The 18,289-nt window shown below is 35.2% G+C and overlaps 1 protein-coding gene across 2 annotated transcripts in view; it reads left to right on the plus strand.

The window, feature by feature from the left end:
- The window catches only part of VMP1 (vacuole membrane protein 1), a 140,166-nt gene that overhangs the window by 12,349 nt on the left and 109,528 nt on the right, over positions 1–18,289 (plus strand). For both annotated transcript variants that reach the window (XM_059380556.1, XM_059380557.1), the window contains exons 2-5: positions 10,426–10,527; positions 12,833–12,968; positions 14,304–14,394; positions 15,597–15,707. In XM_059380556.1, coding sequence (XP_059236539.1) covers positions 10,452–10,527; positions 12,833–12,968; positions 14,304–14,394; positions 15,597–15,707 — 414 coding nt within the window. In that variant the 5' untranslated portion in view covers positions 10,426–10,451. The remainder of the gene's footprint in view (positions 1–10,425; positions 10,528–12,832; positions 12,969–14,303; positions 14,395–15,596; positions 15,708–18,289) is intronic.

Below are 18,289 nucleotides of genomic sequence, written 5' to 3' on the forward strand. Positions count from 1 at the left end.
GAGCCATCCAGGTGTTCCAGGTCTTTTTCTTTTTGAATTTGCATTTATCCCATTCCTTATATTCTTCTGGGATTGCAATTAAAGAAATAATAGACCTCCTCATTCCGTCCTCTATGTCTCTTATTTGCTTATATTTTCCATCTTATCTCTGCTGCGTTCTTAATAAATTCCCTGGAAAGCTCATCCAGTTCACTTCATCTGTGTTTGATCTGCATTTAATCCATCTGTTGGCTTTTATTTTCAACGGTTACTATTTCTAAAAGTTCCATTTGCTTTTCTTTCTTTCATAAGGTGTGTTAGTTTTTATCATGTGTTCATCTTTATAATTGCATCTTTTGTTCTGTAAACATTATATACATAGCTATTCTATAATATACTTAATAGGTACTTGAATCTCTGATATCTGTTTTTCTTGTCCTGAAGAGGTAGAGGATTGGTGGGGTCAGTTGGAGGCGTCTATACTGATAATGGCTTGTTTCCTGGAACCTTTGTGAGTTTATTGATTGATCTTACTGTGTTGGAGTCCGAAAGACCTAATTTACAAAGAGGGTTTACTTCTACTTCTGTTGAGAGCTAGAAAGGCACCTCTGATTTGGGACTACCATCAGTGGCCTTTGTGGTGTAGCAGAGGAAATATTATCTACCTTTTTTGGGTCTCCTGCTGGATCTAGGAATTAAACTGATACAAGACATATTAACAGGAGAAAAGCATACAAACTTTACTTATTTTTTTACATGTAAATGGGAGCCTTCACAAGAGAATGCCCCAAGAAGTGACCAAAGCAGGACGCTTTTATACCTTTTAGACCAAGAACAATAAATTTGTGATGAATTGACAAATAAGTTTGATCTAGAGGTAGTAAATGGTGAAGAAATATCTAGGAAGATAAGGGTTAATATTACAAAGTTTGTACAGATTTGTCAGCCCCAAGTTCCATCTCTGTTGATAAAAATGTCTTCCTTCTTCCTGGTACAGGGAGCGTACCTTTTACACGGAAGTTCTGTTTCTTACTTTCAGAAGAAAAAGGATAGTCAAGGTGTCCGTTTTAAGAAACGGAGTGCCATTTCTTTAAAGTGCCTTTAATTCAAAGTAATCAGTATGCCAAAGTGGCAGATTTTGAGGTGACATTCTGTTTTTCTTCGTGGGTTTTTGCCCAAAGAGTAAGTCACTAATACAGCTTCCCACCTTGAAGTTCAGTCTTCCTAAAGGGATGTTGCTCTCAGAATCTTTTCTCAGGGTAGCTTGAGACTTCTGAATTGCCTGTTGCCCCTATCTGTCTCTTTCCAACTGCTCAGGTTTTCTTCCTTTCCCAACATGGCTTGCAATCACCTAACTCAGACCATTCAGTCTCTCTGGGTCTGTTGTGTAGTTTACTTATTTTTTTGAAGGGATGGAAGAGGACTTTGGAGACTGCCTCTTTCCTTTGTGAAACTGGGATTTCTCAAAGAATATATCCAATCCAGGTCCATTTTACTGTCAAACTTCCTAGTACATGTACCTGACATCACATACTAAATGTTACTGAAAAGTTTCATTTACATTTTTCCATGTGCAGTATTTTAGTTTATTTTATAAAAACTCTATCTTGAAGCCATGTGGATGCTAAGAATTCATTGTTACACATAATAACATCATATTTTATCTACTCAGTAGGTTCTAATTTTCTTAAGGTAAAGTGAAGGTTCCTAAATGATTATTATCAGGAAGCTATTTAATATTTAAGAGAAAATGAAACCCAAAATAACCTTTAAAGTGGGCAAACAATGACAATTAAAAGTATAATGTGCTGTAGATCATTCTGGTCTCTTTAATGTTGAATGACCAAAGAATACCAACAGTTACTTCCATTTATCAGTCTTTTTTTTTTAAAGATTATTTATTTATTTATTTGACAGACAGAGATCACAAGTAGGCAGAGAGGCAGGCAGAGAGAGAAGGAAGCAGGCTTCCTGCTGAGCGGAGAGCCCGATGCGGGGCTCGATCCCAGGACCCTAGGATCATGACCTGAGCTGAAGGCAGAGGCTTTAACCCACTGAGCCACCCAGGCGCCCCTCCATTTATCAGTCTTAATGGGTGTAGTGGGAACATTACTACCATTTCAGTGGCTGGATAACATACAGCAAGTTCTAGTATTTTTTCTAAACTGTGGATAATATAAAAAATATGTTGTATTGATCATAAAGCTTAGAACTATATGGATAAAATCCTTCATTTTGATTTAAATAATCTGAAATGTGTGCCTTCGTCACTTACAAATATTCTGTGATTTAGCTTATTCTCTTACTAATGACTTGTATGGGCTAGTTTATATTCCCCAGGTTTTTAGAGGCAGTAAAATTAGGGAGTCTGTTAGGTAATCTGAACTTAAAATTTTGTCAGACATACATGAATAGTAAAAACCCACAAAGAAATGACTGAAAGAACCAAGGGTAAAGTCATCCGATTTTAATGACAGTCCGTTATTTGTCTGTTTGTGAGAATCGACAGAGATGAATGTTCTCCTGATTCTACTAATGGGAAATGTTTGTAAATACTAGAACATGTTAAACTTTTGGAACTATTTTATTACCATTTTGTTTTTTCTGTGACTCCGGAATTCCTTGGTGAGAATTGATAGTATCTCACTGGACTGTTTTGTGTAGTAGAAGAAGCATTAAATTTGGATGTAGAAACGTGAGGTTGGACTCTCATTTTGCCATTTATATGCTGCTGAATTGCAATTTAGGGCCCATCCAGCCCTTGAATTTCTCATTTGTAGAAGGCAAGAATTAAAATAACTGTTCCCTACAAAGCATTGTTAGTATCAGTTCAGCTAATCTGTATGTAAACTATAAATCACTATACAGAGTAGTTATTGTTACATAAACCCAAACCCTAACCTTGGGCTGAATAGAGTATTAGAATAGAAAGAAAATTATGGCAGTAATTTATTATATGTGCTTGATAATTGGATGGGGAAAGAGAGATGCAGACATGTGGAGTAACATTCCCAAGGTCTCACAGTTAGCTGAATCTCCCAACTTTGGAACCTTAGTCCCCCATCTTTTTGGTGAAAATGATTTGCTAAGATTGTGTTGGTTATGAAAACCTGAGTGAACATTTAGTAGATTGAAAGAAAATGAGAAATGGGATTTTTCTTTTTTTTTTTTTTAAAGATTTTATTTATTTTTTTGACAGAGAGAGATCACATGTAGGCAGAGAGGCAGGCAGAGAGAAAGAGGAGGAAGCAGGCTCCCTGCTGAGCAGAGAGCCCGATGCGGGACTCGATCCCAGGACCCTGGGATCATGACCCGAGCCGAAGGCAGTGGCCCAACCCACTGAGCCACCCAGGCACCCCGGGAAATGGGATTTTTCAAACTAATTTTACAAGTTACATATTTTCTGTATTAAAATAATATCAGGGGCGCCTGGGTGGCTCAGTGGGTTGAGCCACTGCCTTCGGCTCAGGGCATGATCCCGGGGTCCTGGGATCAAGTCCCGCATGGGGCTCTCTGCTCAGCAGGGGGCCTGCTTCCCTTCATCTCTCTCTGCCTGCCTCTCTGCCTGCTTGTGAGCTCTCTCTGTCAAATAATTAAATAAAATCTTTAAAAAAATAATAATATCATGCTTTTACCCAAAGGAACATAGAATTACATTTTTATATATTGTACATGAGAGATAAACATTCCCCTCAAACCTATGAAACTCTCAAAGAAGGGGGTCCCTAAAATGTCCTCCAGGTTGTATCTTTTTAAAATAGGGATTTTTACTTAAAATTTTATGTAATTAAAAATTAGATCTGGAGCAATGGCCTTTTCAACAATTAGGAGACTGTTCAATACATATTACACTTCACTAAATTAAGTTGAGGGACATTTTAAGCCAGAAATATATACATTCATAACTTGTTAACTGATTATTGGGAATATATATATATATATATATATATAAAGATTTCAAATGCCTTTAAATTGTATCCTAACTTGGGGTTTTAATTTGCTTAATTCCCCATAGACTTTAGAAAGTTCAAAAAGAGGGGTGCCTGATGGCTCAGTTGGTTAAGTAGCCAGCTCTTGATTTTGGCTTAGGTCACAATCTCAGGGTCCTGGGATTGAGCCCTGCATTGAGCCTCATGTGGGGCTCTGTGTTCAGTGGAGAAGCTGCTTGAGGATTCTTTCCCTCTCTTTCTGTACCTCCACCTTCCCCTCCCTCAAAAATAAATAAATAATTTTTTTAAAAAAGAAGTTCAAAAAGATTCAAGGACTTCTTTTTTCATGTATTCTTATTCAAATAATGAATTTTTCAGAGAATATACTGCTCAACCATGTGATAATCTCTGGCTTCTAGAGTCAGATGATCTAATAGTCACTGATATTGTGCATGATGTTTGAATTACCTTCGGCTTTTTACCCCTGCACAAACTATATGAAAGCCTCACTGGTCAAAATATATTTATTACTGTTTGTGTAGATAATAAATTTCAGTTTCTTAATAGTTCTAGAGAAATAATACAGCTATTTTGAAGTACTCTTTGAATGAATATACTGAATAGTCTAATTATACACACTTCTAAAAGCAAGAAAGGTTACTGAAATATTCAAGTTAGCTGTCTTTGCATGCTTTGTATGAAGAACAGTGTGCATTATTGAGAAACCTGACTTAATATTTTTGTGAGAAAGTAGAGTCATTTGAATAAATGATTTTTTTTTTTCAAGGAAGTGGGTTCATTTTATTTTGGAATACAGTGGCCAAGAAAATTAGAATTGGTGGCTTCATCACTCTTTTCCTTTTCTTGTTAAATTCTCCACTGATATTACTCTGGGATTTGCTATTTTCATGTCATCCATAAATGTATTCTGTGTTGCTTTAGGGAATCAAAGTAATTTAGTTTCACATTGTTTTTGCATTACAAGTGTAGCTAATGTTTAAAATGAATGGAGTATTATAATCTTAGCAGTGGATGTACAACCTACAAAGAACCTTTGTGAGCTGATTTTGGCAGTATTTTCTCAGCACTTCTGCCAGAAACAAAAGCCCCACATATCTTAATATCAATCTTTCATTTTAAATGCTTCAGCTATATTTAAACTCTGCTAGTTGCAACTTTTATAAAGCATTCCTTGTATCTAGATATATTTTCACAATGAGAATTATTATTTGATATTTGAGTAGTGCTTCTTTCCTTTTTTGTCTTCTAATCCTATCCATACACCTATAGTTTATTTTAACAGTTTCATTCCTAAAAATAAAACTTAACTTAGTTGCATGCTATTAAAATTGATATTACAACTTTCACTGCAAAATAAGCTCCATCGAAAGTCAGAAATATGTACTAGATTCCTGTTTGAGGAGATTTCAGTCCTATAAACAGATTAGGAATACTTTGGATTTATCCCCATGCATAGGAATCTGACTGCCATCACAAATTTCAAAAAAAATTTTTTAAAGACTTCGTTTATTTACTTTCAGAGAGGAGAGAGAGTATGAATTTAAAATAGCTGAAGAGTTGGGTGATTTTTCTCCAGTTACATTCACCTGTTCACCCAGACCATAAGGATGCAGGTTGTTCCAGGGACAGTGCAGTTTTGCTAAGTGTAAATATGATTGAGGAAGATGGAGACAAAAGAATTGAGGATGTTTTCAAGGGAGTTTTAAAAGACAAGAAATAGTGTAAAATATTTTTTAAAATGGTTGAAGTCCAAAAAAAGTTTTCATGCTTTTGTAAGCTTAACTACTTATTTATTTAAAGATTTTATCTAAATAAAATCTTGACAGAGCGAGAGAGGGAAGAAAAGCAGGGGGCTTGGGAAAGGGAGAAGCAGGCTCCTTGCAGAGCAGTGGGCCCGATGCGGGGCTTGATCCCAGGACCTTGGGGTCATGACTTGAGCTGAAGGCAGACATTTAATGACTGAGCCACCCAGGCACCCCTATAACTTAACTATTTAGAACACAGGTGATTCTTTGCATGTTTAGCTTTATATTTATAGTTCTTTTGGGAATGGCACAAGTTTTTCAAAAGTTTTTAAAACTGTGAACTTATTTTGTAATAAGTAGACTGATTAAAAGAAAATAACTTCGTTCCCTTGGCTATTTATTACAAAAGTAAATTCCAGACTGTTTTGTTTTCCAGAGAGTTTTTTGAGTAGGAAATGTCAGTAAGCTGCTTTCTTTTTTAAGATACTGTGTAAGAATACATTATTTGCTCAAATGAAAATTTCTGTTGCAATATCTTTAAAAACATCTTTAAACAGTTGCATAATACCATTGTCGTAAATAAGGACTCAAACGGACTCATTGTTTTGGATAAAAGTTTTGATTTTCTTTTTAAGTTTTTATTTATTTGATAGAGACAGAGAGAGTACAAGCTGAGAGAGAGGGATAGGCAGAGGGAGAAGGAGAAGAGGGTTCCCTTCTGAGCAAGGAGCCTGATGCTTCTGAGCAAGGGTCCTGATTCGGGACTCCGACCTAGGACCCTGGGATCATGACCTGTGGCAAAGGCAGAAAACCAGCTGAGCCACCCAGGCACCCAAAAGTTTTTAACTCTTAAAGTCAATACTATGGGAAAGAGTAAACCTGGGGAAATGAGGTCAGTTAATTCTGTTTTGCAGAGGGACAAGTTTTAGGATTTTTTTTTTTCACAGCACACATGCCCCTTTGTGACTTGTTTATCTTTTTGCCACAAATTAATTACACTTTATTTATTGGTATGTAGGTGAATGGCTCTTCATCTCTGAAAAAAAATTGGGTACAGAATTTGTCTTAATATGAATGTACAAGTTTTAAGTTTTTACAGAACTTAAGTATGGCTTCTAGTTAAATATTAGAAGATAGAAAATCCTACACTTCTTTATTTTTTGGTCCACTTCAGTATCCTCAGTTAATTTTATTCAGAAAGCGTGATTTGTGGAATACATTTACATTTTGTGAACCAATTGTAATGCTCTGGTTTTAGAATATTTTCACAAAATAACTTCATTTTATCTTTTTTGTAATTGCTTGGACTATATCTTTTGAAAACATTTTTGCATAAGTATGACTTAAGTTTGCAGAATCAAAATTTCCAGCTTTAATGAACTCTTCTGAATATACTGAACTCTGAGCTCCCATATTTGCTCCTGTACTTTATTCCTCATCATTACAACTAGTACATATCTTGAATTCATACGAAAAGTGAGACAGTGTATTAGTATTTTATATACATTACCTTGTTTGATCCTCATAACAACCCTTTGATATGTGTCATGTTATCTCTATTTTACAGGTTAAAGAAATTCTTGTTTAGAGAGATTGAGAAATTTGTCCAAGCTCATGGAGTAGATTCATACAGAGTTTGAGTTTGAATCCATCTGTTAGACTCCAAAATCTGTTTTCTTCCCACTAAGTTAGATGCTGTGTATCTGTTTCATTTTAAGTGAAATCCTGTGCTCATCTGGCTTCCCTAGCAGAAGAAGGAACCCTTTGAAGGACAAGGACCTTGTGTTATTCATATTTATGTCCTCAGAGCCTGGTACAGATTCCAGAATTTTTAAAATAAGCACTGAATGAAAGACACTGACATCACTGAAATGGTAGCAATGAGGCATGTACCAATGAAGTAGTTTCTCTAGTATAGGCACTTACTGCTTCATATACCTCCTACCCTTTTGATGTGGTTATATACATGCGTGCCAAAAACACGCACACGCTCTTTCATCCTTACCTATCCTGCGACATTGAGAATTTGTTTTCATTTTGTAGATCGGAAAATCATGATATAGGGGTGCCTGCCTGGCTCAGTTGGTAGAGCATGTGACTCTTGAGCTTGGGTTTGTGACTTTGAGCCCCATGTTGGGTGTAGAGATTACTTAAAAATAAAATCTAAACAATAATAACAATAACAAGCAAACAAAAGAAAAGATCTAGGGAAAAAATGTGGTTTGCTTAAGATCGCACCACTAGTTAGTGACAAATTTGGGGTGTGAATTAAGATTTTCAAACTTTCAACCTTATAACCATCTACTCCAGGCTATCCATCTGTGCTAGTGGAAACCTATACTTTATTTCCTGATGTGTTTATTTGCTTATTGAGAAATAATGGCAGGAAAACAAAGGTGTCCACAAATGGATTGTGTCTAAAGAAGACACCTTCTGTTGAAGTGATGAATGTATACTCTATGCTCAGTCTTTTTATATATATATAGTCTTTCACTTATTTTCCTTTACAAAGCATATATTTTGCAAGTGGTAATTATAGTTAGAATTTTAGGCAAAGAATAAAATAGTTCCAACTAACAAACTGTAGGAAGATTAAACCCATGACCATATCATACTGTAATCCTGGTCTAGCAGGATTCCTGGCACATTCAGAGTATATTAAAGACTGCTTTGCGGACTTGCTCAAAATACTGTGCTGCTGCTACCTTTTTTTTTTTTAAGATTTTATTTATTTATTTATTTGATAGGCAGAGATCACAAGGAAGCAGAGAGGCAGGCAGAGAGGGAAGCAGGCTCCCTGCTGAGCAGAGAACCCGACGTGGGACTCGATCCCAGGACCCCGAGATCATGACCTGAGCCAAAGGCAGCAGCTTAACCCACTGAGCCACCCAGGCACCCTGCTTTTTTTTTTTTTGAGAGAGAGAGAGAGTGAGCAAGCATGGGGGGTAGGGGCAGAGGGGGAGAGAGAGAATCAGCTCAATCGCAGCACCCCGAGATCATCACCTGAGCCAAAATCAAGAGTCAGCCGGGTGCCCTGAAGTACTTACTGTGCTTCTTGAGTAGTAAGATTTGCTTTACTAACACCTGAAGAATGATAACAGTTATAGGCAATCTGGTGTTTTTGTGTAGAATAATTATGTCAGCACAATTTATATGTTGTAGTACAGGACTTTTTAAAAAAGATTAATTTATTTATTTGACAGAGATCACAAGTAGGCAGAGAGAGTGGGGGAAGCAGGCTCCCTGCCAAGCACAGAGCCTGATGTGGGGCTCGATCCTAGGACCCTGGGATCATGACCGGAGCCAAAGGCAGAGGCTTAACCCACTGAGCCACCCAGGCACCCCTGTAATACAGGGATTTAAAGTAAAAATTTATACTTCTACATGTAATATGAAGCATGATATAAAGAGTGCATTTAACATATCTTAAACACTTAAAATTTTTATTCTTTTAGGCCAGTTTTTTTTTTCAGTCGAATTTTTTCCTAATTTGTCTTCAATGTGTATCAACATTTTTGACATGTTTGGTAGTATAATCCATTTTTTTCTAATAATGCTTTAAAAAACTATGAAAGATGGGTAAAATTTGAGTAGTGTGTATAATATTAAATTATGAATCAGAAAGACTTCAGGGGGCGCCTGGGTGGCTCAGTGGGTTAAAGCCTCTGCCTCTGGCTCAAGTCATGATCTCAGGGTCCTGGGATCGAGTCCTGCATCGGGCGCTCTGCTCAGCAGGGCACCTGCTTCCTCCTCACTCTCTCTGCCTGCATCTCTGCCTACTTGTGATCTCTGTCTGTCAAATAAATAAATAAAATCTTTAAAAAAAAAAAAAAAGAAAGAAAGACTTCAGGAGCATCTGGGTGGCTCAGTCAATTAAGCATCTAACTCTTGATTTCGGCTCAGGTCATGATCTCAAGGTTTTGAAATCAAGCTTCATATTGGGCTCTGTGCTGGGCATGGAGCCTGCTTAAGGTTCTCTCTTGGGGCACCTGCTGGCTCAGTCGGTTAAGCATCTGACTTAGGCTCAGGTCATGCTCTCTGGGTCCTGGGATTAAGCTCTGTGTCAGGCTCTGCATTCAGCTGGGAGTCTGTTCTCGCTCTCCCTCTCCCTCTGCCCCTCCCCTGCATGTGCGCGTGCAGGTGCTCTCTCTCTGTCTCTCTATCTTAAATAAATAAAATCTTAAAAAGAAAAAAGATTCTTGGGACACCTGGGTGGCTCAGTGGGTCAAGCATCTGCCTTCGGCCCAGTTCATGATCCCAGGGTCCTGGGATTGAGTCCCACATTGGGTTTCTTGCTCAGCAGGGAACCTGCTTCTCCCTCTGCTTGCTGCTTCCCTGCTTGTGCGTGCTCTCTCTCTGACAAATAAATTTAACAACTTAAAAAAAAAAAAGATTCTTTCTCTCCCTCTGCCCCTCGCCCCCAAACTTCAGATAGTATAGCTTATCAATATTTGAAGGTGCTAGTATTTAATCTCCTTCTGCAGTGGACAAAATCCTCTAAATTTTAATCTGGAAGATCACTAGAATGACTGAAAAAGGCGTACAACTACATGGCTTTTATATTTTTACTATTTGTATTAGAGTTTCTATACAAATTATTCAAATCTTGGTTATAAAAGAAAATCAAAATATAAACACATTATTCAGATAACATACAGAATATTACTATCATGTTGTTTCTCAGTTTTATTCAGTCATAAATTCAAAGTAGAAGTATATAACATATCATTGGATTTTATTTGCTTTATTAGCTCCTCAAGAGTTATTGATCTATGAAATGGCAGAGAATGGAAAAAATTGTGACCAGAGACGTGTAGCAATGAACAAGGAACAATATAATGGAAGCTTCACAGGTAAATTATGGTGGTTTGGAGGGAGAAGATCTGCAGGTTTAAATTATATCCTTTCCATTGAAGTAAAATAGAAATATATCTAATACTTACTGTTTTTTGTTAATATAATAAGAAAATAAGATTTTTGTATGTCTTATATAAGATTACAGAAGTCCCCCTGCCCCTTGTCTGCATTTTCTTTTTCCACGGTTTCAGTTACCTGTGGCCAACTGCAGTCCAGAAACAAAATGATCTATTATTAGAAGGTCAGTAATAACCCAAAGCCAGGTTACAATGCCTACATCATTCACTCCACTTCATCTCATCACATAGACATTTTATCATATCACGTAATCTCAAGGACAGTACAGTAAGACACTTTGAGAGAGAGAGTTAACATTCATATAACTTATAGTATATTTTTATAATTATTTTATTATTACCACTGTAAATCTTGCTACCTAATTTATAAATTAAACTATCACAGCTATATAGATACAGGAGAAAATATATATAGGGTTCAGTACTGTCTGTGGCTTCAGGCATCCACTGGGGATCTTGGAACATGTCCCCTACAGATAAGGGGAGACTACTGTAATTATCTTTTGTTTACTCCTCATAGTAAATGAAATTATGGCCCAGTGCCTATATGGTGAATTTTGAAGCAGCCTAGTCAGAGTCACATCAGGAGTGTTCTAGGTACAAGATTATTATTTGTTAATCTTATGGCATGTTAAGTATTTATTTGGTATTGTTTGGTGCTCAGTTTTATCATGCCATTTTGTAACTTTAGAAGCAAATTATAAAGTTACTTATTATACTAATCCTAAATACACAAATCTCAAAAAAGTCAGAATGTGATCATTGTGGGTTTATTTTAAATTTTTCATTTGTGACAAATTTATATTTTCACCAAATTTGGAGTTTGTGGTAAATTTCAGTGTATTTGACTCTTATTTATACATTTACCAAAAGAAAAAAAAAAAGCCCTGAAAACCCTGAAAATTATCGCTTTTATTTACATAGATGGTTCAAGTAGGAACTTTCCATAATGTGTTTAAAGGGCAATGAAAGATTTTTCACTTCTCCTAATTGTAATGGTTTTCTTTTTGACTTCTGAATTGTTTGGCATCTGAAACATATTGCAGATAATACTTTGGCATGGTGCTAATATATCATAAAAATTCTCTTATGTTGGAAGAAGTACAGGCTCAGTGAAATAGTAGTTTCTCTTTATCTTGATCACTACATTGCCTTGCAGAAGACAATTTGCAGCACTTATCTGACTTTCGGTTACTCTGATCATTGATAAATTTTATATCATTTCACCAAGAGTTTCAGGATTCAGAGATAGGCATGCATATATCATATAGTCTCTTTCATATTAGGAGCTTTTGCATGTTATTTTTTTCTGTCCTTTCTTTCAAAAAGCATGTACTTTTATATATTCTTCCCCTGCTGCCCACCCCTTGGAATTTCAAATTAATGTTAGTATGACACATTTACTCTCCTGTACTGTGGGCTTTTTTTTTTTTTTTTTGGCTTAATATTTCCTAGAGATTGTGCTATAATTGCACATGAAGAACTTCTTCATTATGGCTGCTTAATATCCCATTGTATGAGTATACCATACTTTAACCGCTTCTCTGACTTCTGCTGTTAACATTTAAGCTGTTCATAATCTTTTGCTTAGACAAGTAACATTGCATTTAATAAGCTTGTCCAAGAGACATTTCACTTCATACCTAATCATTCTTAGAAACGTAATTACTGGGTTATAGGGTATATGCGTTTGTAATTTTGATAATGACCTTAATTGTACACTTACACACTTATTAAGTATCAGACTCTTCTGAAAGCTTTACATACATTAGCTCATTTAATCTTTGCAGTGAACCTAAAAAAGTAAGTACTGTTTTCATCTTCATTTTCGAAAGGGGAAAACTGAGACATAGAAAGGTTAACTAACTTGCGCAGTGTCACATGACTTGTAGCCAGGATTTGGAACCAAGTAGTTTGCCTTCCGAACTCTAAACCACTTTGTTTTATAATATGATACTAATTGCCCTTCATAGAAGATGGGCTAACTTAGTATCCCAATAGCATACAAGAAAGGAAACTTGTGTCTTGAGAATGAAATGATTGCAAAAATAGTTCCCAGAGTAGAGTAGAAGCACTTAGTCTGTCTAGGACTTATCGTGTGAACACATTGCTTGTTTTTTGAGGTTAATATGCAGTTTTTCAAATGTGGTATGGAAAGTAGATAAATTTTGAAAGTGATTGGAAAAAGTGAACATTCTGTTTAGATTTCTGCGCTGTTTTTCAGACCCCTCTTCAATGAATGAAAAGAAGAGGAGGGATCGGGAAGAAAGGCAGAATATTGTCCTATGGAGACAGCCACTCATTACCTTGCAGTATTTTTCTCTGGAAATCCTAGTAATCTTGAAGGAATGGACTTCAAAGTAAAGAGTCTTCTATTACTTTTTATGTAAACCTTATTTACTAATTTTAGAAATCTTTAACATTCTCCTACTCTCTCTACCAACTGCTCTTTCAAAATGAATTAAATTTAGAATGTTTTAGGAGCATACTTATTTTCCTTTCTATAGTTTGAAGAAAAATAGATTAGGGGAACATGTTTTATTTGCTCACTGGATTATTACAGTTGACCCCTGTCTTATGTTGAATCTTTTATGCAAAGGAGAACATAGGAAATGAGAGAGAAGTTGGGCCTGTGTGCAATAGATACACTGATTATTTAGTAGGCCAGGGTTCAGGATACGTGGCACTTTTACTGATAATTTGACCAATGAAGAAGGACTCTGCCAAGGAAATGTGTTGTATCTTTAAGATTAGTACTTATGAGCCCTGTTTCAGATATCATAAAGACCAACTTGAACTTTTGCATGCCTTATCATTTTGGGCTTGCCTTTCTAAGTTATTATCTTTAATAATATCCTACGTTTTTATTGTACTTAGAGTTTATAAAACATTTTGTAACATTTTTCAGTTCATTTGGTCCTTACAGCAACTCTGAAACTAGTAAAACAAATACATGATTACAGTTGGCCCTTGAACAACATGGGGATTGGGGGTGCCAACCCCCACATAGTTGAAAATACAACTTTTTTTTTTTTTTTTTTTTTTTTTTTTTGAAAATACAACTTTTGACTCCTCAAAAACATAACTACTAATAGCCTACTTTTGACCAGAAGCTTTGTGTATGTATTATATACTGTATTCTTATAATAAGCTACAAAGAAGAAAATGTTATTAAGAAAATCACAAAGAAGAGAAAATATATTTATAGTACTATACTGTAAAAAAAAAATCCACATATACTCCCGTGCAATTCTGACGCATGTTGTGGTCAACTGTATTATAATTTTAAAAACAAGAAATAGAATCAGATTGGTTAAGTGTATCTCTCAAAGTGCAATACTTAGGGACTTTGACCCAGGTCCTCTAACTTGAAGGCCAGTGCTTTTCTCATTACATTATGATGCCTCTACCGGTGAGAGGTTGGGATGTAAATAAGATCAGACTTTTTTGGGTAAAGGAAAGTCTACAGTAGGGTTTATGATTAAGAAATTGGTTGTTCTGTACCCATTTATCTTCTCTTGACCTCCTTTTGTATCTCAAGAGACCATCGTGTTTAAGGACAGAAGAGCTAAGCCCCCAAAAAACTGATTCTATAGCTATGCTAAGTTACATAAGTGCTTCAACAAGAACTTGTTTTGGGAGTGATAAGTCCTGTGAGATATTTCATTTGTTTTTGTTTTTAAATTGTTTTTAAGATTATGGCATCGTCAAAGCATTGTGGTGTCTTTTTTACTGCTGCTTGCTGTACTTATAGCTACGTATTATGTTGAAGGAGCACATCAACAGGTAAGAGGTTCAGCAGCTTTTCTGTTCTTGTACCTCTTGTACCTCCAAACAGTTTCAAAATGGAACTATTGTGGGTTTGATAAAATTTCTACCCTCCACATTTTTAGACTTGGTTTTGTTTTTTAAATTTATCTCATAACTGATATCTTACTATCTTTCTTTTAAGACCAAATATTAAAAATATTCTTGTGGCAGTTGATGGCTGCTGAGCCTTTATATTTGGCATAGATCATTTTTACTTTCAAGAATTCAAATGTAACTTTCCTGATGATGTTTAGTCAGAATAGCATGAATCCTTTAGTGAACACCAAAGTCTTCATATTTTCTATCACACCCTCCTGTGATCTGTCCAGATATAGTCATCCTCGATTGAAGGTTAGGTTTTATATGTATAAAAAGGGAGACATTCATTTGTCTGTAGTCCGTAAGTACAATATAACTGAAAGAAAATAGGACATTGTGTTAATAACTTTTGTTAAAATAGTAAAACAATGTATTCTAATAGGAAATGGTTTTAAAAGTGGTATTACTTTATTTTTTGAAGCAGTTAACCTCTAATCGTAGAGAAGTTTTTATAGTTTTAAATGCATTTCTTTCAAATATTTTGAAGAAATCTGTGTGCGTCATTTAGAGTTTGTAAGGAACTGGTTAGATTAATGTATTTGCCAGTATGGGAATCTAGACTGTAGTGTCTGGAATTCCTCCAACAAGTCCATAGCTCAGTGGACTTCATTCAGCTTGCTCTTGTTTAAAAAACATCTTGGTCTTAAATAGACAAAAATAATTTTATTCCCTTTTTTACTTGGATAAACAAGAATATGTTCCGTTCACAAATATATAAATAACTGCCCACTCTCACTGCTGTTTATTACAATGCTTTCTTAAACAAAGTCTTTGTAACTTTCAGTTATCTTTAAAACTTTTAATTCTCATAGTTATCTTATTAGTAATTTGCATTTTTCCTGTAAATGGCATTTGCAATACTAGGATTTTAAAGGCCTAAACCAAAAGCTTTATTACAATTAGATGAATTTTTTATGTAAGAATTAGGTCTCTTGAAGGGGTTTTTACCCTTAATGCTTTCTTCCTACTAGAAACTTACTTTAGTTGGTTTGTTTTATTTTGATTGTAGGTAATAACACATTTTTGTTTAACAAAACTGTTTTGGTTTTTTTTTTCACTCTATCCTTTTTGTTTTTCAGTATGTGCAACGTATAGAGAAACAATTTCTTTTGTATGCCTACTGGATAGGCTTAGGAATTTTGTCTTCTGTTGGGCTTGGAACAGGGCTGCACACCTTCCTCCTTTATCTGGTAAGAATTATAAGGAAGATTGAAAGAGATGTTTTAATTGGTGCTTTTACTTCAGAAGTTAAAATTCTAAGATTTTTATTTACTTACCTTTGCATCTTAAAAGCATTATCATCCTCAGATCAGTAAGTTTGATTTAGAATTCTGTTTTGTTTTTCCTTTTTGATTGAGGATTTAAAAAGAGAAGAGGGAAAAACCCTTGAGCAGATGAGATTATTTACTTAAATTAATTCAGCCAGGAAATGTTTTTTATCTTTCCGGATTTTGGAATAATGGTTCTTTTGCTTATGCAATTGTCGTTTTAATAGTTGAAGTTCTTTAAATATATGAAATTATCCGCTTACAAGCCATGTAAGACTTAGAATTAATTTGAACAGTTTACTTTCTCTGTTAATCAGCAAATGAGAAATGATGTCTTCCCTCATGTCCTCAAATATCATGTATACACACCTGTCCTCAAATATCATGTATACACACCTTGGCCTTCTCACTGAATATGATTAATGAAATATTATGTGTGTAGAATTAAAAGCTTTCTTAAATCCTTTTAAATCAAAATATAAAATGTACCCCTCCTAAAAAATACTATTTTACTTAAGAAATTAGAGAGATAAAAGATAGGTTTTCAGGGCGCCTGGGTGGCTCAGTGGGTTGGGGTCTCTGCCTTTGGCTCGGGTCGTGATCCCAGGGTCCTGGGATCGAGCCCCACTTTGGGCTCTCTGCTCAGCAAGGAGCCTGTTTCCCCCTCTCTCTTCTTTACCTGCCTCTCTGCCTACTTGTAGTCTCTGTCTGTCAAATAAATAAATAAATAATCTTAAAAAAAAAAAAAAAAAAAGATAGGTTTTCCACATGCTTGGAAATTATAGCAGGGATAGGACCAGGGATGACTAACAAGACATCTAGGGCACTGAATTTAAATGGTGCTTCCAGGGTCATGTAAGTATGGACTTGATGAGTGAGTGTTTCATTAAATTTTGTGCCCTGGATGCCTCTCTTATTTCACTGTATTCCTGTTCCTGAGGAATTGAAAGCAACTTCATACTTGAAATAGCTTGATCTTCATTGGGGAAAGACAGGTGAAAATTGTCACAGTGGTACTGATTGCCAAAATAAAGTTCAACACAGCAAACACTTCTAATCTTTATGCTTCAATGAATTCATTTCTGAAGCAGGGAAATAAGTGTTAAGGAGTGATTGTTCAGAAGACTGCTAAATTAATGGCCTGAAGAATAATTTGAGGATTAATGTGTAATTCATAACTTCTTCAAGTCTAAAAGACTTTAAAATCTCAAATTTTAGAATTCTATTCATGATTAGTTGCTGATTTTATTCCACATAGGGACATAAATCTCAGAACTAATCCACAATAGTGTGTCTTTAATAATTACAGTTTTAGAAGTATAATGCTCTATAAGAGGTTGAGGGAGAAGGGAAAAGAATTACCGTTATAGGTTACCTTCTGTTCTTTTCTAGACCTTTTCTCTGAGATTCCTTGGGAAAAGAAGATTAAGGAATTCATTTGTAGCATTTGATTAATTTAGAACTATCTAAAAAGCAACCCAGGTAGCAGATTCTTCCAAATATTAAGAGGGATTCTAATGAAACTTAGAAATTCCACAATAAGTTAAAGAAATTTGAAACAAGAAAGTTTTATGTTTCCTGTTTCTTTTCATATCCATGAGAAACCTTTATAAAATGACATTTATAAAATGTGTTCATTGATCCATGTATCCAGTAAAGAATTTAGAAAGATACAAATAATCATTTATTATAAAATTCATTTGAGTGAAAAGTCAAGTCTTTGCTTTCCTAAATTAAGTAGTTCTGCTGGGAGATCAGAGGGCAGACTTAATGGGGTTTGGTTAGGCTTTTCACATGTGTAGAAGGAATTCTTCAGGAGTTATTTGAAGGAAGGTATACTCTCATTAAAGTCAGTACTGTATATGTTGCACTAGTTTAGCAACTATGAAGAATTAGTTAAGGAACATCTGAAATTGTATTACATTGTACTTAAGAGCCATATAAAAGTCTTGTGGCAAGGCACCTGGGTAATGCAGCCAGTAAAGTGCCCAACTCTTGCTTTCAACTCAGGTCATGATCTCAGGGTCATGAGATTGAGCCCCATCTCTGGCTCCACTCTGGGCATGGAGCCTGCTAAAATTTCTCTGTCCCTCTCCCTCTGCCCCCTCCCCCATGCACTCTCTCTCTTTTAAAAAGATAAATAAATCTAAATAAATAAGTAATGATTTTGTGCCATTATCACTGCTAATAATAAACTGGGGTCCATAGTGGATCAGATCACATTTTAGCATTAAGTAAAATTTTTATTGTATTATTTTATTTTATTTTTATATATTTATAAAATTATAAATATAATATTAACCAATAATATTATATATAATATCTATAAAATTCATAATATTTATATTATTTTTATTATATTATATTTTATTTATTTAGATTTATTTTTTAAAAACTTTTAAAGATTTTATTTATTTATTTGAGAGAGACAGAGATAGTGACAGAGAGCACAAGCAGGGAGGAGAGGGGGAAGCAGGCTCCCCACTGAACAAAGATTTTCCATG

The sequence above is a fragment of the Mustela nigripes genome, chromosome 16 (assembly GCF_022355385.1).
Source record: "Mustela nigripes isolate SB6536 chromosome 16, MUSNIG.SB6536, whole genome shotgun sequence".
NCBI classification, from domain to species: domain Eukaryota; kingdom Metazoa; phylum Chordata; class Mammalia; order Carnivora; family Mustelidae; genus Mustela; species Mustela nigripes.